Below are 22531 nucleotides of genomic sequence, written 5' to 3'. Positions count from 1 at the left end.
CACCATGCCCAGCTAATTTTTTGTATTTTTAGTAGAGATGGGGTTTCACCGTGTTGACCAGGATGGTCTCAATCTCTTGACCTCGTGATCCACCCGCCTCGGCCTCCCAAAGTGCTGGAATTACAGGCGTGAGCCACCGCGCCCGGCCTGCATTTCGTTTTTATATCAGGAGCTACACTCAGCATTACTTTCAGTGCTAATGAGTATTCTCCAAAAAGAAGGCTGTTCTTAAACTAACAAAAAGAATTGGTAAAGAGAATGGAAATGCAGACAAAAGCATAATTCATGGGTTGATTGACTGTCCTTTTCAGTTGCCTGTGTAACTGAAGTTCACTTTATAGCTCTACATAAAAAATACAGTGGAGAGTTGAAAACAACTTAAACTTGAGCTTGAAGCAGAAACTGGACAAATAGGCAAACAAATATTTTTCCACCTCCCTATCCCAAAATATAGCCACCTAGGGCATCAGACCATTCAGGTCATTAGGCATTAGGGCATAGCGGGTGGAAAGTGCTAGATGAGTGTGACATGGTGGAGAGAGGCCAGAGACATGAAGCCTCATGGCTGTGGTCAGAGCACCCATCAGGAGCCAGAAACTCAGGCAAGACAAAAGACCCTTTGACAGCCTCTCAGAGCCCTTGCTCCACACAGGCTGACAACGGCCATCCATGACCCTGTAGAGCTGAAAAAAAAAATCAGTAAAAGAAGGCCTGGCTGTCTCAAACTGAAGTTCAGTCTAGTGAAATGTAGACGTTTTCTGCTTATACTCACTGGCATGCTCAAAGCCTGTTTTCATGCGTCTGTAGAGCCGATACCTCCACTCCCAAGATTTCAGCTGTTTCTCTTTCTCTGTGTTGTCCAGAGTGAATCCTTCATTCTCCACCTGGGCAGACAGTTCACTCACCCTCTCCTGGGCTTCCTGGACCAGTGTGTTGAGGTGCATTGCTCGGCTTTCCAGGCTGACAACTAAAGGGAAAGAAATGGGTTTACTTCCTTTTCTTTCTGGGGAAATGCTGCTTTGTTGGAAGGATATATCCCAGAGTCTACTATAATTTTAAAAAAATGCCTGGGAAAAGTGGGATCTGTGTTTGTTATCAACTGTCTTATATAAGGTCTAATTAGTGACACTTACAATCAGATTAAGTGGCAAATTCATCAAATTAATATATTCCCATTGCTCTCTGTCCTCCTGTAACACACGCCTCAATTAGCTGCTTAACTCAGCTAATTAGAATTCCACCATCAAGTACCCAAGAGGACCACTTCTAATCCAGAGCGTACACATTTGTTTCCATGACCTTTAGAGGGACAAACATGCAGGGGCAAAACTCTATAGGGCCAGGAAGACCCTAGGAAAAATTATCCATGAGGCAAGTTGCATTCTGGTGAAGTTTTGTGTTATTTTTGGTAGAACCTGATTCAAATTTTCTGCCTTTAGCACATTCTTCCCAGCTTATAGACATTTTTGTATGTGTATCCTGGAGGCACAATTTTATCATTGCTAATCCATTTATCTATTGCTTACAAAGAGTTCCACTACTGCTGCCACAGTTGAGCTAGTGAGTTCTGATGGCTGGCTGAGTCTAATGTGATCAGAAATTGATCTTTGATTGTGGCATGATGGCAGGAATGATCTCCAGAGATACCGATGCTCAAGAGGATATATTATATGAGCTCCTCTTGCTGAGAGAGGTTGTAGAGCTTGCTAGTTCTATTTTACCCAATATGTGATAGTCTTCATCTGATTTACTTCAGATTGTTTAGCCATCCTACCCTTGTATTCATGTCAATGAATGGGAAAGAACGTTTCCCTTTTTTGTGCTGAGCAGTGAGGCTGCCTCTTACGATCTCCTCATGGCTGTTATGCATATGAGGTTCTGTCATGATGGTCACTTGGTCACTCCAGAGCTCCTCCTGGTTAAGTGATAAAAGACAGCCTCAGCATGGGAATATGGTAGGGGATCACACTACAGTCAAGTAAGCCAGAATAAAGTCCTGCAGATCTGTTGCTGAAAAGTGTTTGACACTCCCTGTGACCAAAACAATATTTCTCCCTGGTGGGTGGGAAAGAAATCCAACTATTTCATTCTTCTAATTAAGGGACAACATATTGTGAAGATAACTCAAGTGAAAATTTGTTAGGTGTATTTTGAAATGGAAATTAGGTGGTTATATATTCACATTCTCTGTGTTCATAGGCATGTTTGCATTAATTACAGGAAATAAATACTAATTTATTATGGCCTCTGTGCACCATCAGTCTAAATTTATTTACAGATGAGGTCAATGAAAAATTAGCTGAGTCTTTTCTTTTTCTTTCTTTCTTCTTTCTTTTTAAAGTTGCTGTTTAGAACACTCAGGACTGTGTTTTGCTGCAGATTTGTCATGGTTAATGAATGTTGCTGTAGCAGTCAATCATGTACTCTAAATACTGTCACACTTTTTTTTAAAAGCCTCAGTCATGAGCCATGACAGAAAAATAAACAAATAAATATAAAGCTAAAAAACTCTTTCACTGAGCAGCTACACTATGCAGAATCCCCGGGGAAGGCTAAAGGAGGCCAGAATAAATGATAATATAAGTGCTGTGGACGTAGGGAAGCAGTGATGGGGTATGAACGCAGAGGTTCTGGAGAAAAAAAATACACATACACATACGCGGGCGCACACTCCAGTGGAAAAATTGGCAATATTAGTAGCCTCAAGGTGCAATTTCCTGGAGCAGTGAGATTGACAAGTCAGTACTAAATGCTGTTAATTTAACTAACTTCAGATTAATGGTAGAGTCTGCTATGACTGAAGCCCTCAAACACAGTCTCATTATAGCCTTGCTGGGAAGGTCCTAAATATAGGCATTGACAGTTTAAAACAAATTCGTATACATTTGTGTATTTTTAGACATAGGTTAGGCGTCAGAGTTTGTGTCACAGTTTTCAGGTTGATTAATTGACCCAGTAACTGCACTCTCTACCCACTCCCCCCTCCTTCTTTCACTCCAAATTATAGAGAAAATGGGGGAATTGTCCTTGTTAAGTTATTCAGTGAGCTTTTAATTGTATGCCTGATGTTTGAATTGCATGCATGCGTCAACACTTGGGTGATAGACACAAGATTTATAAAAATAAATTTTTCTAATACTATGAAATCCCCCCTATTAATTTTTATATCCACAACAGTTATTACTGGTGTGAATTCCAGGTGGCATTTCAGATGGACAGCTTCTCTTGAGCTATGCTTGGCTCCTTCTGACAATTTTTCTGCTTTCCCTAGAACCACACATTTGTTTCTGCATTTTCCCTTTCCTTCTAGGCTTGAGATGCAATTTGAGTTATTATGGTAAAGGGATTCCACCTCTTCATGATAATGCATTTTGCCTCTTCAGAGACTAAAAACAGAATTTTACAGCTGGGTGAGCTCTCCAAGATTATTTAGATCCCAGGGCACCTCAAACTGGGATATCTAAACTCTTAACATAATACTGTGGTGATGGAGGGTGAAGTGTGGGGTAGAGTGATCATCTCTGAAGACACAATATAAATGAAGGTGTCTTCTTGGAGCAACAAATTTTACATGCAGATTTTGATTAAGCATATTATTTAGAAATTAAATAGGTCTATTATGGAGAAGAATGGAAAGTGTTTTCAAAAAGTGAAGATTTTGAAAAAAGGGAAACTTTGTAAAACTCTATCCCTTTTTGCCAGGTTAAGACCACAGGTGCCCTTGAGAGTATCATTTGCATCTGTTGGAAGTAATTGCACGGACAAGTCAGAGAGCCAGTGGTTTCCAAGCATTTCACCAAACAAAACCTTTGTTTATTTTTTTCCAGTGGATTTTTAATAGCTTAATAAAACACCTTCTTTTGAAAGATTTTTTTTGGTCTACCAAACCAGCTGACTTATAAAGTGATCATGTTTCTCCCTATTATTAATGACCAATATAACTGTCAATAGAAGCATCTATTCAGAATGAGATAATCAACCTAACAAGTGGGTTAATATATTTTAAGCAGAAGAAAGTAAATATAATTATATTAGACTGTGTAGTTTATCATGAGTAATGGTGTGATAGTTAGGCTTTTCGAAAGCTTGAAAATTGTTCTGGGACTCACATTTCTATTTTTGCCACCCTGGAACGGGGACATTTTCAACCTCCTCATTTTAAAGATGAGGAAATTGAGGTCCCGGGGAGATGGGATGACTTATTCATAATCTGCATCTAAACCTTAAAGAACTCAGTGAATTTTCTCTAAACCCAATGGAATACAAATCAACCTATTATTTATATATTACAATTTCCTGATTGCTATCTATTCGGCATGAGATCGGTGAACTCAGTTTGACTGGTCAGATTTAGAAAATAGAAAGGCTATGTCTCTTTTATCATTCCTACCCATCCACTTCCCTTTTTCTTGGATTCATTCCCCTTTCACTTCCACCCACAGGATACTTTTCCCTGGAGTCCATGATCCTGATCTCTTTGCAAGGCTTGCCCTTTCCTCTCATTGCAGTTGGTCTCTTCTCCAGCCAAGCAGCTATCCCTCTGAGCAGCCATGCTGGCACAATGGAGGGTCTGTGACTGTGTGGTAAGCAGTCCATCAGGGGCAAGACCACTCAATGGCTCTTGAAACAGGCTCTGTGCTATTGTGGTGTTTAATTATTAACAGCATTTCTACCGCCCAGTGCTTCTGAGTGAGTATTTGTTGTAAGACCTACCCAGCTAATTAACTACGGGATGGGGTGGGGGGACTGGCGGGAACTTTGTGTTCAAAGAATACAATTATAGTTACTGTTTAAATCCTGAGATAAATAATGATCAGGTACCGAAGGGACTTTCTTCACCATTAGAATCTAACCTATGGATTGCTACTTATAGTTTGTTAATTCTGCCATTGCCCGCAATTCCTAAATTTGGATCTGGTTGATATAATTGCTTAAAGTTTGAAAATAACAATGAATGTAAAATGTAAACTAATTTTAATTTTTAATTAAGGATTTTAGAGAACAATTCATTTGGTTTGCTTAAAAAAAACAGACACATTTGTCCATTACTAATGATGTGCCGCTTTTCAATTTAGTAACAGCTTTCCCATTATTATTGGCATTTTCCTTTTTTAATGATGAGAAATGAGGCACTAAGATAATTATTTAATCTCAAGAGTTAGAAGGACACCTTACAACCAACCTCAGATACCTCTCCTTTAGTACCCTTGGTCCTCTATAATTTCCTACCTGAGGGGAACTCACTGTTTACCAAGATGACCTTGCCCATTTTCATACAACAGAATTTTAAAGTTCCCTTATCCTGAACTGAAATCTGTTTTCCTATTACACTCATGTGTCATTTACTGACAGGGAAATGTTCTGAGAAGTGCATTGTTAGACAATTTCATGGTTATGCAAACATCACAGAGTACACTTACACAAGCCTAGTAGATATAGCTACTACACAGCCAGGCTATATGGTATAGCCTATTGGTCCTAGGCTACACACCTGTTCAGCGTGTTGCTGTACTGACTACTGCAGACAGTTATAACACAATACTATTTGTATATCTAAATCTATTTCAATGTAAAAAAGGTACACTAAAAATACAAAAACTATGGCATAAAGGATAAAACATGGTAGAACTACATAGGGCATTTACCTTGAATGGAGCTTACAGGACTGGAAGTTGCTCTGGGTGAGTCAGTGAGTGAGTGGTGAGTGACTTTGAAGACGTAGGACATTACTGACACTACTGGGGACTTCATCAACACTATACAATTAAGCTACATTAAATTTACAAAACATTCTTTCTTCAATAATAGTTTACTGTTAACTCTTTTACTTCATAAACTTTTACATTTTTAAAACTTTTTGGGTCTTTTGTAATAACAGCTTAAAACACAAACTGTACTGCTGTACAAAAATATTTTCTTTATGTCCTTATTCTGCAAGCTTTTGAAAAATTAAAAAAAAATAAACTGTTTTTGTTAAAAATTAAACCACAAACACCTACATAAGCCTATATCTATGCCTTGGGTCAATATTACGAATATCAGTCTTCCACCTTCACATCTTATCTCACTGGAAGTTCTTAAGGGGCAGTAACACACATGGAGATGTCATCTTTTATAACAATGCCTTCTACTAGAGTACCTCCTGAAGGACCTGAGCATGGTTTATAGTTAACCATTTTTTTAATAAGTAGAAGGTGTGTACTCTAAAATGATGATAACAAGGATAGTAAATATATAAAACAGTATCATAGTAGTTTAGTGTCATTATCAAGTAGTGTGTCCTGTACATAATTGTATGTGCCGTACTTTAAACCAGCATCAGAACAAATGTGAATAATACATTACACTGTGATGTTATGACAGCTACAACATCACTAGGCAACAGGAATTTTTTAGCTCCCTTATAATTGTGTGGGACCACCTTCATATACATAGCCTACCATTGACTGAAATGTTATGCAGATGTGATTGTATTTCTAAACTGCAAGCAATGTGGTAAAAGCGCTTTGGGGTCCTATAGATCAAGTGCTGCCCTTACATATGCGTGACCCTAACCAGTTACTCTGCTATATGGAGCCCAAGTTTCTCATCAGTAAAACTGGCATAACAATGGCATTTGTCTTATAACTTGTAACAAATTAATGATAATCTTTACATAGAAGACTGTCTTAGTGGAGGTTTGCATTATTATTATTACATCCATTGATCTTACATTTTTAGAGGCACACAAAAGAAATCAAAATATTTGTTTTATAACATAACTCTATGTTCTTCCATCAAAAACCCCTCCTGCCTCAAATAAAATTTTTCCATCCTAGCTATTGTTCAGGTATATATACTAGTAAGTGACATCAATTTAAACCCTATCTGTTATTTCAAGGCAGAAAACAAGGTCACTTAGATTTAAATCTTACATGGTAGTGAATATACTCTGGGCAGTTAATATAATTTATTTTTGTTGACTATAAGCGATAATCTTCCAAGAACTTCACCACTGACTTGTTTTAAGGTAGGAATGACAAAGCAATGTAGGGGTGCTCTAAAAATTAAATATTTTTAATTCAAAAAGTCTTATACCAGAGAAACGCAAAACATAAACTCTAATTTACCTGTCTTAAGATTCAGGACATAAGACTCATTTTGACTTCACTTAGGTCTCAACCTGTTATTACATTTTCAGATTTTCCCAAGGACATTAAGGTGTGGTTCCAAAAAGGTTTTAGAGCTCTGGAGATTAAATGTTTCATTTAAATTACTGTGAATCTTTCTTCTCCTAAACTTATTACACCCAGACATGGGGCTCTGGAGTGTTTTCTGCAACTTTCCAGCAGAATGTTGGCTCACAAAGTCTTTATATAACTTAGACTGTAACTGGTGATTTCTTAATAAGCCAGAACAAATGACACAGAGAGGAACTTTTAGGACTCATCAAACTCAAAGGGGAAAATGGACATCTTCTCTAAAAGCACAACATGCAAGACACTTGATTGGATTATTTTGGAAATTCAAAGGAGATTGCCTCATAAAAACATAGGGGGTTTAAGCAATGAAACAAAATAACCATGTCTTCTGCCAATATTTTCAGTGCTGTCTATAGACATATAGTGTGAGCCACATCATTTAAAATTTCCTAGTAATGACAATAAAAAAGCAAAAAAAAATGAAATTAATTTTAATATTTTACTTAACTTGATATATCAAAAATGCTACCATTTCAATGTGCAATCTATAAAATTTATTAATTTTACATTTTATGCTATTTTTGATACTAAGACTTTGAAATCAATGTAATTTTACATTTAGAACACTTACTAATTTGCACCAGACATATTACTTTTTTAAAATTTTATTTTATTATAAGTTGATAATAATTTTGTATGTATTTANTTTATGGAATACAAAGTAATGTTATGATTTGTGAATACAATGTGGAATAATTAAGTTAAGTACACATATTCATCACCTCAAATATATATGCTTTTTTTGTGGTGAGAACATTTGGAATTTACTCTTTTACCGATTTTGAAATGTACAATGCACTATTAACTATATTCATGATACAGCACAATAAGTTTAATAAAACCAATTATTTCTCCTGTCTAACTGAGATTTTGTATGCCTTGACTATCATCTCCCTATTGTCCCCAGCCCCCTGACTCTGTAACCACCATTCCACTCTCTGCTTCTATGAGTTCAATTGTTTTAGAGTCCATGAGACCCTAAATAAATGAGAACATGAGATATTTGTCTTTTTGTGCATGGCTTATTTCACTTAGCATAGTGTTCTCCAATTCCATCCAGTTTTATCACAAATGATATCATTTTCTTCTTAAGACTGAATAGTATTCCATTATGAACATTTTAAAAACCCATTCATCTGTTAATTGACACTTAGGTTGATTTCATAACTTAGCTATTGTGAATAGTGCTGCAGTAAACATGGGAGTGCAGACATCTCTTTGACAACGTGATTTCAAATCTTTTGGGTAAATACACAGACGTAGGATTACTAGATCATATGTTAATTCTATTTTTAGTTTTTTGAGGAACCTCCACTCAGTTTTTGTAACAGCTGTGCTAATTTACATCCCCACTAACAGTGCTCAAGTGTCTATTTTCTCCACATCCTCATCAACATTTATCTTTCCTCTTTTTGATTATAGCCAGTCTGACCAGTGTTAGATGATATCTCATTGTGATACGAATTTGCGTTTTTCTGAACATTAGAGATATTGAGCATTAAAAAAATATATGTAAATATATATATATATATATCTGTTGGTTATTTGTATATCTTCTTTTAAAAAACCCCATTCAGGTTCCTTGCCTCTTTTTAAATTGATTTCTTTGTTTTCTTCCTGTTGAATTGAGTTCTTTACATTTTTTGGACATTGACCCCTTACTGGATGTATGGGCTGCAAATATTTTCTCCCAATACATAGGTTGTCTCTTAACACTGTTGTTTAATCCGCTGTGAAAAAGCTTCTTTGTTTTAATTCCATTTGCCTATTTTTGCTTTTGCTATCTGTGCTTTTGGGGTCATATGCAAAAAATCACTGCCTGGACTAATGTCATGTAGTTTCTCCCCTATGTTTTCTTCTAATAGTTTTATAGTTTCTGGTTTTATGCTTATGCCTTTACTCCATTTTGAGTTCGTTTTTGTATATGGTATGAGACAAGGGTCCAATTTCATTCTTCTGCATGTGGATATCCAGTTTTCCCAACACCATTTATTGAAAAGACTATTCTTTTCCCATTGTATGCTTTTGGTAACTTTGTTGAAAATCAATTTACCATCCATTCATGGTTTCATTTCTGGACTCTCAATTCTGTTCCATTGGTCAATGGAATAGACAGATCTCAAATGTTTGATAGTAATACGTGGCTAGCAGATTCTGTGTTAGACAGTACGGTTTTAGAACATAAAAGTCTACAAAGTTTAAAAAGTGCTATATAACAAATGGGTAAAATATTTAAATTCTTTACCAGAAACTCTTGGGTCATTTTATTTTGTTTTGAATTATGTTGGCTAGCAATTTTTAGAAATCATTTACAACTGGCCAGGTAATGTGATAAATTTTTTAATGGTGTTATTCCACTTAATTCTCAATAATCCTGAATGGGTAATATGGTAGCCAGCCTCCATGAGGGCCTGCAGTGACCTATGTCTGCTCGTATTCATACCCTTATACAGTTCTCTCCTACACTGTACAAGCGTTGTTCTGTGAGATCAGCAGAATTCTGCAGAAATGACACTATGTTACATCTGGGATTAGGTTATAAATGTCACTGTTGCTTCCACCTTGGTTGGTCTCTTTCTCAGGTCATTTTCTCTGGGGGAAGCCAATTACCATGTCATAAAGTAGCCATATGAAGGGACTCATACAGCAAGAAATGCAGGGCTCTTGCCAGTAGCCACTATGAGTAAGCTTGGAAGTGGATCCTGTAGCTCAATCAGTCCTTAAACTGAGAGCAATCTCATGGAGTCACATGAAATTGTGATTGAGCCATAACCATCCAGCTAAAGCCATTCCCAGATTTCAGATTCATATGAGACAAATATTTACTATTTTTAGTTGATGTTTGTGGGTAATTATTACATAGCAATATATAATAATACAATTTAGGTACAATTATTATATCCATTTTAAAAATGGAGAAATGGAGGCACAGAGAAGTTAAAGAACTTTCCCACAGCTACAAAAGGTCAGATGTGAGATTCGAGGCCAGAACTCTCTGACTCTAGACATTTAATTTTTAGCCTTTTCTAAGGGATTAATTTAAAAGCTATATTCCCCAAAATTCTATTGTTGTCATGTTTATGTTTAAATTCATGGGGAAAAGTCTGCATACCCTCTAAACTGATAACAATGGATATGTTTGGGGATTTGGGGGATGGAATCTAGATTGTGTGTGCATGTGGGGATGAGTTGGCTGGGCTGCCAAAGACACCTTTTAACTTTATCTATAATGGTTTTATTTCTGACAAGGAGAAGATATTCCGTGTTGTATGTCTATTAAAAAAATTTTTTTTTGAGAGAAAAAAAGTACTATAAAACAACATGGATGAGCCTGGAGGACATTATTCTAAGTGGAAGAAGTCAGATCCAGAAAGACATAATAGATGATACCACTTAAATTCGGAATTTAAAAAGTTAAACACATAGAAACAGAGAGTAGAATAGTGGTTGCCATGGGCTAGGGGTGGAGAAAATAGATGTTTAACAAAGGGTACAAATTTTCAATTAGAAGATGAACAAGATCTGGTGATCTAATGTACAGCATGGGTATGGATCTGCGAATTAATTTGATTATGATAATCTTTATAGAACATGTGTATATCACATTATCACATTGTATACCTTGAATATATACAATCTTGTCACTTAAATATTTTAAAGCAAAAAACCAGAAAAATACAACTATCAATTCAAAGAACAGGAACTTAGGCTTTGGCCACCTGGTGTTTAGATAATTATTTGGAAACCTAAAAAAGGTCAATGAGTCCAATATTAAGTAAAATTATTCTCTTCATACGGAATAATATATTCATACTCCTGAAAAGAAATAAGCTTAGGATTGATTCAATTCAATTAACTAGATATTTATTGAGTGTCTACTGTTTGCTGGGCATTCGGCAATGAATGAGAGAGGTGCTGCCCTTTGAAATTTATGTGCAGAGGAGACAAAAATAAGCAAATAAAAACATTGAGAAAAATCATGATAAGTGCTATGCAAAAAATGACGAGAGTGATGTGATGAGAAAGTGTCATTTTAGACTTTGGACTTGGTGGCCAGAGAAAGCCTCTCTTGAAGATGTTACATTTAAGCTGAAATGTGAATGTTACGAAGGATTTGGCCATGTAATGCACAAGATTAAAAGCATTCAAGCAATCCAAGTAGATGGAATAGGCAGCACAAAGGCCCTATGCTAAGTTAGCCTGGCACATTACAGGAACAGAACGGAGGATGGTGTGGGTGAGGAGTGCGCAGTCTAAGATGAGTTTTGAAGAACAGATTTGTAAGTCAGGATGAGGATTTATATCCCTATTTTAGTGAAGCAGAAAATAATATTGAGGGCTCACTATAGAGACCTGTCTAAGGCTTGTTCTTTATATACTCTTATTGGCTGCACATCTTTGTCCTTTGAGGGTGGATTTGATTGCAGGAAATCTCTGTAAATAATTTGAAGCCAAGTCTGAGGAACACAGAGGGTGATGACGCTAGGCAATGCTATTTTGGAACAAAAATCAGGTGTGACTCTCAGCAACGAGTCAGATTTTCTCATAAACTGACTCTGAGGACAATTCCAAAGTGTTCAGAGCAATGGCAGCACTGTTAGAGCAAGTGTGGGGTCTCCCAGGAGGACCATGTGGAAGGATAACATTCGCTTGGATTGTAGACTTTCTAGTGTGTTTGTTTACATAAAACCAGCCTCATTAGTTTATAGTCACACCTCTTAGACATGGCCTGACCAGTCCCAGCACAAACACGAACCCCTTACTACTGCAGAAATGAGTGGTGCATCCTGACAAGACTGCCAAAATTGTAACACTGGTGTATGCACCATACTCACTTGACAGCAATTCTGCAATTGCATTTTATGAAGCAACTGGACACAACAAATTCCGAGTGACACTTTCTAGTTCCACGGGCAGCATCTGAGAGAAAGTGAGAGGGAGGCATTCGCCAAGAAATGCAGAGGGAGGGGAGCGGGACTAGAGAGAGGGAGAATGTAGCTAAGGGAAAGGGCAGAAAGACTGAAGCTAAGGGGCATTTCACCATTCTTACCGCATATTATTAAGTAGTGTAAAAATAAAAACAACTAGGCTACATCTAAAACTGAATTCGTAACAATGTCTGGAAAACAATAACAGCCATATTAACAGCAAAAGGATACCCCAAAGTTTAAGTTACTGGACGACTTAACGGGTTTTTTTCCATACATTCTGTGTATATGCGTGTGTGTGTGTGTGCGCCTGCGTCTATGATACACATAATGAATGTATGTTTGCATAATAAGTGTTGACACCTGTGACTCCGAGCAGCATAAGACAGGCTGTCACAAAGGCTAAAATTTCAACAGAGACTTTCTGAGTATCTACTATGTACTAGGTACTGGAGTCAAAGAATGAAATAAAATCTCTGTGAGTGACCAAATTTGCATGTGATTGTGAAAGAGCTAGTTTCTTTATGATTACTATTTACAGGGCCTTAATGATGCCAAATAAATGGCCATCTCAGAAAGGCAAGACTCTCATTGATGATTCAGCACATTCTTCCTGAAGGCTATTGGTTTGAGGGTGGGGGCAGAATATGAGTTAGTCAGGAAAAAGGAGGGGTTTACGACTGGGGGTTTTTATGTACAGAGGCAACAGGTCTTTCTTCCATAGCAGTTGCTCAAGCGAGCATGAGTCATAGCGCTGGGCTCCTGAGTGCATGAAACAACCCATGGCGTACCCGTGGGTGTCCTGCGGTGCCTCCACACATTGGCTTTCCTAGCTGCAGTCCTTTCAGACTCTGTGGCTGTTTTCCTAAGCTCAGCACACCAGTCTGCAAGAAAGTACTTGGGACTCTACTTCAATAACGGCTGGTATTTTTTTTTTCTGCAAGGAATGAATATTACTTTGTGCTCTTTGCATATCAGTAGGAGGAACAAGACTGGGAGCAGTGGCTCACACCTGTAATCCTAGCACTTCGGGAGGCCAACATGGGCAGATCACCTGAGGTCAGGAGTTGAGACCAGCCTGACCAACATAGAGAAACCCCACCGCTACTAAAAATCCAAAATTAGCTGGGTGTGGTGGCGCATGCCTGTAATTACAGCTACTCAGGAGGCTGAGGCAGGAGAATTGCTTGAACCCAGGAAGCAGAGGTTGCAGTGAGCCAAGATCGTGCCGCTGCACTCCAGCCTGAGCAACGAGAGCAAAACTCTGTNAAAAAAAAAAAAAAAAAAAAAAAAAAAAAAAAAAAAAAAAAAAAAAAAACCGAAAAGAAAAGAAAAGGAAAGAAAAAGAAAAAAAAAGGTAGGAGGAACAGAAAAAAGTTACTGAATAAAGATAGCAGATTCATCTAATGAGTAGGCTGGGGTTCTGTATATATTTAACTTCAGAGCAGTGTACACGTTTGGATGGCCTCTTCTGGGATTTTTCTATGAATAAGGAAACATACATCGTTGAGTTTCATATAAAGAACATGCCCACGTGGCTCTGGCGTTGAGGGGTTCAAGATAGAAGACAGGCCTGACCAGTAGTTTAGGAGTTAAGTCCCTAAACCCTCTGTGTTACAGTGATTCCTTTTAAGAAATGGAGAAATGTACAGAGGATGTTCTTCTGAATTGTGTGAGGATACCTGGTTGGCATAGTGAAAAGAATACTGGGCTAGTTTTCAGAAGGGAATACACAAAGAAAGAGAAGAAAGAAAACTAACCTTGTTAGAAACCCTATACCCTGCACTCTGCTTTGGAATACATGACTGTCATTAGAAGAGGAGCAAACGGAGAGCGAAAGTAGGGAAGAATCGAGCATCTAATGTGTAACGGTAAGTGTGCCAAAGCTTTCTCACAAACACCAAGGGAATTAATACAGAACGGGTTCAAATCCTGACTCCACCACCTATTAACTTTGTTGTGTTGGGAGAACTATCTGACCTTTAAAAAAACTGTCTGACCTTTAAAGTTTCTTCACTGATAAAAATGAAAAAAACAACTTCTACCTCACAAACCAGTCGTGAGAATCAAGGGAGATGATACAGACAAAAGCATTTTCGGAGGTGTAAAACGCTCTAAGAGCGTCAGGCCTCATCATTACTTTTCTTCTCTTATATATTCTGCCTCTTTGGCTTCTGGGGAACAGTTTAAAGCAGGTGTTTGCCTATCTGGTTCTGGCTGGCAGATGGGTTTTTCTCTTGGGCTAGCTCATACTCATGTACAGAAGCATTTCTGCTTCTTTTGTATTTGATATATAAAGTGGATTAAAAATCCTTGAAAACACTATGTTTTTCTATCCTGTCCCTCTCCAGTAGGACTGACACCTTAGTCACAGAACAGAAAAAAGAAATACATCATTTGGCTTTAGCAAACAGTAGGAAGGGAAAAATACAGGGGCCCAGAGGCCACACCCCTCCATATTGGTTATATGGAAAGGCAGTGAGGTTGCGTGGAAAGATTCCAGGTGTTGGCATCCTACAGATTAGAGACTGAGTCCCTGACATCCCTATTCATTTGCTGGATGTGTGACCTGGGGCCAGTCAGTTAACTTCTCAGAATCACAACTTCCTCATCTTCAAAATGGAGTTAATAATCTTATCCTGTAGGGTTAGTGTGGAAACCAGAGATGATGTATGCGAGACTTCATAGATAATCAACATTTAATAGCCATTTTTACACATGTAAGTCTATATGTGGTAGTTTCTCTTTGACTTCTCAGGTGGCCAACATGACTTAGGTGTCATGTTTCCTGGAGGTTGAAACCTGGGTTTATCTCCCATCATTTGTCCTTTACAACGTTATGATGGTAACATGGTTATCATCCCAGAGAGAATGAGGAGGAAAACCAGGGATCTCTTGAACAAATTTGCTTTTGGTTTAACTAGATATTTAGTACTTGAGTTCTTTTATAGAGGTTTAATTATGCACAGAGGGCTTTGGGAGGTTGGGAGTCTTACTGTTATCACAGAAAATGCAGAGTTCTTTGTAGTGTCTCAGGTAAGTAAGAAGGACTAATGTTTCAACCAGCCCAGTGCAGGATGGCCATGGCAACATCTGGATGAATGGTCTCCTTGTTCCTGTAGAATGGGGCTCAGTCTGCATTCTCCATGTCAGGCCCTCTGATTCTCTCTCCACCCTTCTCTCACTGTATCTTTGGGACAGATGATGTTGCAGAATAAATTGGAAGGCAGGAAAGATGCCATTTCCATTTCTTCCATCCATCATTTACCATCCTTGTGAATCCTCCGGTTCTACTAAAAAGGAGTAGCACTTTGACTATAGAGCTCTTTGGAAGAGCTCAAATCCTGCTGAACCCAGATCTTCACTGTCTCTGACATGGATGTGGTGAGCTTAGCATTTTTAAAATAAGGAATTTTCTGATACAAGAATCTGCTTCTGTACCTAGTCTTTGGGTGGTGGTGGTTTATGAAATGTAGGAGCAGAGATGTAACCTCTAATTATATATTTGCTTGCTTCTCTTTCAGCCTTCTGGGTCTCGCCACTTGGAAGTAAGTGAATCAGTATTAGCGAAACTAACAGTTTGATGAGTTTACTTTTTTCTTTTAGGAAACATTAAAAACAGTGGCTCACGGCCATTGTGGTCATCGGGTCAGAGAGTTTTCACTAAGGGGAATGTGAGCGCCTACTTCATAACGTTGCTGTGAGGATTAAAGGAGTCAATACATGAAAAGTGCTCAGAAAAGTGCCTGACACAGGGTGAGTGCTGCATGATATCATCCCACCCACTCCTGGGTGGGGCCTGCCATTGACCCCAGTGCAGCTTTCTTCCCCAGCTACTATCAGTTCTACTTCACAATACAGCCAGAAAGAAGCCAGTCACAAAAGGCCATCTTTTATGTAATTCTATTACATGAAATGTCTAGAATAGGCAAATCTATAGAAATGGAAGGTAGATTAATGGTTGTCAAGGACTGAGAAGAGTTGGAGAGGTTGGGGAGTGACAATAGGGGGTATGGGGTTCCTTTCATGGTAATGAAGCTCTAAAATCGACAGTGGTGATGGTGCACAACTCTTGTGCATATATGAAAAACCATTGAATTGTTTGCTTCAAATGGGTCAATTTTATGGTATGTGAATTGTATCTCAATAAAGCTGTTAGAAATATATCCAGAATTCTGCCACTACTCAACATCACTGTGATGTTAGTCCCAGCATCTAGTCTGTCTCCTGGGCCACTAAAATGGCCTTGTAACTGGTCTCAATTTCACAATTGCCTCACACTGTCTCTTTTCCATAGAGCACTGCAGTGATCTTCTAATGTAAAGCAGAATAGTTCATGTGCCTTCCTAGACTGCTCCACTGCCTTCCCATCGTACTCTACAGTTAAAGTTGAACACTGACCATGGCCTCAGGGTCCTGCATAATCTGGTCCCCGTGACTTTTCCCTCAACCAACATTCTCCCTCTTGTTACTTTGCTTTGGCCAAAATGAGTTTTTAGTTCTTCCAATATGTCAGTCTTATCCCTGTCTGCCTCAGCATCTTCATATTTGCCATTTGCTCTGCTGAGAATTTGACCCCCACATCTTCTCATCACTCATTCCTTTATATCATCTAGAATTCAACTCAAATATCACCCCATCAGAGAGGCTTTTCTTGCTCTACCCTATTTATATATTCATTTTTAATTGACATATTGTAACTGCCCATATTTATGGAGTACAATTTGATGTTTTTATATAGATATTTGTATAATCATTAAATTAGGGTATTTAGTGTATCCATCACCTCATGTATTTATCATTTCTTTGTGGTTAGAACATTCAAAAGCCTCTTTTCTAGCTACTTTGTAATATACAATACCTAACTGTTAACCATTCCATTATCACCTTACTGTGCAGTAAACACCAGACATTCCAACTTCCTAATTGTCAAAATTAAAAAGAGAACTACTATATGATGCCGCAATCCCACTACTGGGTACATATCCAAAGGAAATTAAATCAGTATGTTGAAGAGATATATGCATCTTCATGTTTATTGTGGCACTATTCACAATAGCTAAGATGTGGAATCAACGTTAAGTGTCTATCAACAGATGAATAAAGAAAATGTTGTATAAGCCAAGCAAAGAAAGACAAACATGGCAAGACCTTGCCTATATGTGGAGTTTTATAAAAAGTTGATATCATAGAAGCAGAAAGTACAGTAGTTACCAAAGACAGAGGGGGTCAGGATTGTGAGAGATTGGTCAATGGGTACCAACTGTATTTAAGATAGTCCCTTCCCTGTCAATCTCTAGCCATTCATTCATTTTATTTTCTTCATAGCATTTATCACTATTTGAGTTTGTATTTATCTATTTACTTGCTTATTGGAAGTCTTCTCAACAAGCATATAAGTTCTATGAGAATAGGGATTTTTGTCTTGTTTGCTGTTACTTTCCTAGCACCTAGAACAGTGCCCCACACTCAGTGTTTATTGAATGAATGAGTAGATGAATGAAACCACCATATTGATTGTGAATACAAAATAGAAACATGCAAATGCTTATCCTTCTATGTATAACTCCTATTCTATATCCTCACTTGGAGTATCTTATGTATTTTAAAGCTTATGATAAAATTCCTAGAAAGAAGTTCTTTGGGGGTTCCTTTTCAATACCATTCAGCATATTCTATTTAGAAGGCAACTTGACGTTTAGACTGATAAATGCTGTCCACGTTTGCATGAAAGTCCATGAAAACATCCAAAGGATATCAGGGCCGATGCTTAGTCAACCATGCCTGCTCTGAAAGTCAGCAGTGGCTACTTTGGTGGCATTAGACTGGAGTCTAGCTTTAATAGTACGTTTGTTTATTCTTAGGTTACTTACAGTGTGGACTTTCTCGGGCCCCTGTTCTCAGAAGAATCCTTGCAATGGGCACATTGTTGGTCATGATGGCAATATCCAGGGGTGTCAAGCCCTCGCTGTTGGGTGTGTTGAGGTCTAGTTCTTCTGGTGTGTACTGATATAGGAGGATCTGCACAGCATCCATGTCCTGCTGTTCGACTGCCTCAAACATGGCTTCATTGCCCTGGAAATTCTAGGAGAGTAGCAAAAGTAGATTAGCACAATTTCTTAAACCAGTGGGTCTTTGTAGCTTAGCTAGTTTGAAGTTTAGAGACTGTTTCAGGGACTGCATGTCCACTTATAAGTGGTATAACTGCAATTTATCCCAAGGCCTCCAAAGTAAACACTCTGTTGGACTTCCCCTCACTCATTTCTAATGGACATTGAATAGATGCACTGAGACAATACAGGGTAGCCTGGGTAGGCTGTAGGTAAGAGCAAAACTCAACTTTTCTCAAACCAGTCTTCTGAATAATACTCTAATAGTTCATTTGGCTGGGTATGGTGGCTCATGCCTGTAATCCCAGAACTTTGAGAGGCCGACGTGGGCAGGTCACTTGAGGTGAGGAGTTCAAAACCAGCCTAGCCAACATAGCAAAACCCTGTCTCTACTAAAAATACAAAAATTAGCCGAGTGTGGTGGTGGGTGCCTGTAATCCCAGGTACTCTGGAGGCTGAGGCAGGAGAATCACTTGAACCCAGGAGGTGGAGGTTACAGTCAGCTGAGATCACACCATTGAACTCTAGCCTGGGCAACAGAGGGAGACTCCATCTCAAAAAAAAAAAAAAAAGTCATTAAGAGATGTTCTATGAAGAAAATAGCATGTGGCCAAATCAATGTGATTAACATTAGATTAAACCAAGTTACCCCATTTTTTCCCTGTAGGCTTCCTCAGTGTCTTTAATAATTTTAACAGGTGTTTTGTTGCATTTGCTTTGACTACTCCTGGGATAGTATTCTACAGAACACAGTTTGAGAAATGCTGGCATAGATAGTGTTAGCACAGGTAGTATTAGTTATGGCTAGCTTGGCCTTGAGAGTGTACGTTCTCTGTTTTTCTCAAATGCATCGCCTCCCTCTCCATCCCCAGGCTTCTACATTGTCATCCCTCATCTGGATCATGGCAATGACCTGTCTGCTGCTAGTCTTGGTCTCCCTAGCTCTTGCTCTATGCTAACACAAGAATAAACTCCCTAAAATATACATGTTACATGTTACTTCCTTCTTTCCAAATGTCTACTAGCTCCATGCTGCCTGTAGAGTGATAGATTCTGAGCACTGAGGTGAGGGGTTCAAGTGGTAGTGTTCAGGGAGGGTTTCAGTGGCTGGATGGCAAATTGGTTTTGTGCCTCATGGAATCAGGGTTGAATATTTATAGAATACAGTTCACTTATAGAAAAAAATACCTTAAGAAAATATGGTTCCTTTCAAAAGTTCTTTCAGAGGATTAATAGTAAACAAAGGAGAAGAGCTCTGGAATTCTTTTAGGCAAATATTTCTTAGCACATGGGAGAAGACCAACACATGCATTATTTACACATGTATCTGGTATCTTTGCCAAGAGTTGCTTGGTCTTTAAAAGAATTGAAATACCATTGGTTTTGACCTGCATAGGGGTCACCTGATTAACATATGGAAGATCTCCAGTGACCAAATGTTCAGGTGGTCAGGTTTTATTTTCAGTCTCATTAAAAATCAATTCTTCCTATCAAAGGTTGCAAGTCAGCTTTAGCTGAGTACATAACACAAAATTGAAATTTGAGGAAAATACAAAGCTATTATGTAAATGGTTGTTTTGACAATGGGGACCCAGGGAATAAAGCTATTTTGGTATACAGTTTTCTTTGCTGCAAGACAATCTGCCTAATAGTAAAGTGTTTTATCCACAATCTGCTAAACTGAAGAGCCTCTGATGCTTAGGCCACAATTTACCTACAGCCAAGTCCTCCCAAAAGATGAGGTTGAAATGAGAAAACATATTAGAAAACAAATGAGTTCAAAGTTAAAATGTTACCCTATCCACAGTTGTGTATTTGTTTTTGACTCCTAGCATTCCTAATTTCTCATGTGCCATATTTACTCTCACTCTTAAGTCATTTCCTCCACCAAGCTTTTGTTGGCAAACTTTGGCATGCTTCTATCTGGAAAGGCTAGGACTCATTTCTGTTTTAAGAGCAAACAAATGGTACCATTACTCCCTGCAAAAATACCCTTGCTGAGCATGTTAATATTATGGTCTCAGCTTTTACTGAGGGCCATTCTAAGAAACTATTATATGAGAATGTCTGTAACATCATCAGTTCCACTCTTTATGCCATTCTCTATTACATAACTCACTATGACATCTACAAGGTCCAGAGGACTGAGCAACAGGCGAATATTCATTTTGGAGACGTTTTTAGTTATCAGCAGATGGGATGCTATAACCAATTGTGTTTCTTTTTCTGCTTTGACTTCCTGGGAACTCAGAGACGAATGTAATGATAATTTTCAGGTACAGGTACTATATTTGCATGGGTTTTTTCATATATCTATTTTTATTTTTATACCCAATATTTTCTTTTTCTAGTTTTTTCTTTTTTTTTTACATTTTTTCCTTTACTTTCCTTCCTTCTTCTCTCTCTTTCTTTTATCTATTATATAATACATGTGCATTCTTTGGATTCTATTTTGAATGCCTTTGGAAAGAATGTGTGGTATACATTTGAAATAAGTAATAATATTAATATTATTATTTGAATGAACACTGGAATTCTCAGAAAGCCCATTTAGCCTGAGACTTCATCTTTGTCAAGCTGCTATTTTTTGAAGGTTTTGTGTGTGTGTGTGTGTGTGTGTGTGTGTGTGTGTGTGTGTGTAGTAGGGAAATAAAAATTAAGGGAAAGGAAAAAGAAACAAGAAGAAAGTGAAACAGCTCACAATCACTCAGATATTGTCTAACAACATAAATATGTACAGTTACTGCCTTACCTGACTCTATTCTAGCATTTATAAAATTACGAGCATCCGCTTCTGAAATAAACGTGAATCATCTCAGAATATCCTTAAACCCAAACATAACTGAACAAATCAAACTGACACAAGAATAAAAACAGTTTTGTTACCACCGAGGTCTTCCTGAGACTTAGCCGATCAGTTCTTGTCCTAAAATAGGCCTCATCGAAGGAAGAGTGGCTTCCCTTCAATTTCTCAGAGAGATTCCTGTACAGGCGTTTGGCTGCGTTGGGAGATGAGGGAGCACTATGCTTTTTTGACTGACAGAGATGTAAACTTTGCATTTGTTGGGTCATTTTCACACGACAATTCCTAAGAAGAGGAAAGTCTGATGTTATATCTTATACACCACAAAATTATAAGTTGACACATAATTTTATAATCTCCAGTCAGTATCTGGAATCTGAATACAATGTGATAGCTGGTAGGGACCTTAGAAATTATCTGACCCAAGTTTTTCTGTTTTATTTACTTTTATTATTATTTTTTGAGATGCAGTCTCTCTCTGCTACCCAGGCTTGAGTGCAGTGGCACAGTCTTGGCTCACTATAACCTCCACCTCCTGGGTTCAAGCTATTCTCCTGTCTCAGTCTCCTGAGTAGCTGGGCCTACAGGTACTGCCACCACATCCAGCTAAGTTTTGTATTTTTAGTAGAGACAGGGTTTCACCATATTGGTCAGGCTGGTCTCGAACTCCTGACCTCAGGTGATCCACCTGCCTCAGCCTCCCAAAGTGCTGGGATTACAGGTGTGAGCCACCATGCCTGGTCTTTTATGTTTTGAATGAGAAAGCTGAGATCCAGGGCAAGGAAGTAGCTTATTCATGGCCACAGAGCTGACGGGGGGCAAGAATAAAATGACAACTTCCATTTACTATATAAACATATTCATTTACATACAGACATATATGACTCAAGTCTTTACATCTCTATCCCAAGTGAGGAAGTGTCTCTCTGTAATCTAGGGGGTCTGTTAAGTTCCTCTTGGGTATATATAATTGGGACTTTTTAACTTACATCCCCCTAGATGCTAGCCTCTGTTGGGTATATAAGAAAGTACAGCTCTGTTTCAGATGGACAGACACAAATTAACTTCTGCAGAGCCCCTTTCTCTCGAGGTAGCAGTTAAGTTGCGTCTGTCCATCCAAGGCTTGGTGAACTATCCCGGTACTCAGAAGCTTGGGGAATTTATACCCTTAGGCCCATCCCTGATCACTCGAGATACCCTGGATGGGGTCCATCAGGGCACTCACTACTGGCATTCTTCAGTTAGTACTTGACTGGTGTTTCAGAAATCTCTAATGAGGTCCCCACCAATGTCACACCCAAAGTCAGTTTCCAGATCAGCCAGGCCATTCAAAAGCCATCCACAATTACTTTGGGTTTGGCTCTTGAAATTTTGATCCTATTAAGGCCGTGGCTGCCTGGCATGTGTATGTGTATTGGATGAACAAAGGAATGAGTGAAATAACTAGCC

General features: G+C 38.3%; 1 protein-coding gene across 1 annotated transcript in view; it reads right to left on the bottom strand.

Annotated features, from left to right (window-relative positions):
• Window positions 1-22531, bottom strand: part of ANKFN1 (ankyrin repeat and fibronectin type III domain containing 1) — a 328620-nt gene that overhangs the window by 136844 nt on the left and 169245 nt on the right. Inside the window, exons 4-6 of the mRNA XM_037742122.1 lie at window positions 21166-21367; window positions 18043-18253; window positions 773-967 (exon numbers count right to left, since the gene is read on the bottom strand). Coding sequence (XP_037598050.1) covers window positions 773-967; window positions 18043-18253; window positions 21166-21367 — 608 coding nt within the window. The remainder of the gene's footprint in view (window positions 1-772; window positions 968-18042; window positions 18254-21165; window positions 21368-22531) is intronic.

Source organism: Cebus imitator, unplaced genomic scaffold (assembly GCF_001604975.1).
Source record: "Cebus imitator isolate Cc_AM_T3 unplaced genomic scaffold, Cebus_imitator-1.0 Scaffold115, whole genome shotgun sequence".
Taxonomy (NCBI): domain Eukaryota; kingdom Metazoa; phylum Chordata; class Mammalia; order Primates; family Cebidae; genus Cebus; species Cebus imitator.
Note: the sequence above shows the minus strand (reverse complement) of the source record. Positions and strands in the feature narration are given on the sequence as shown.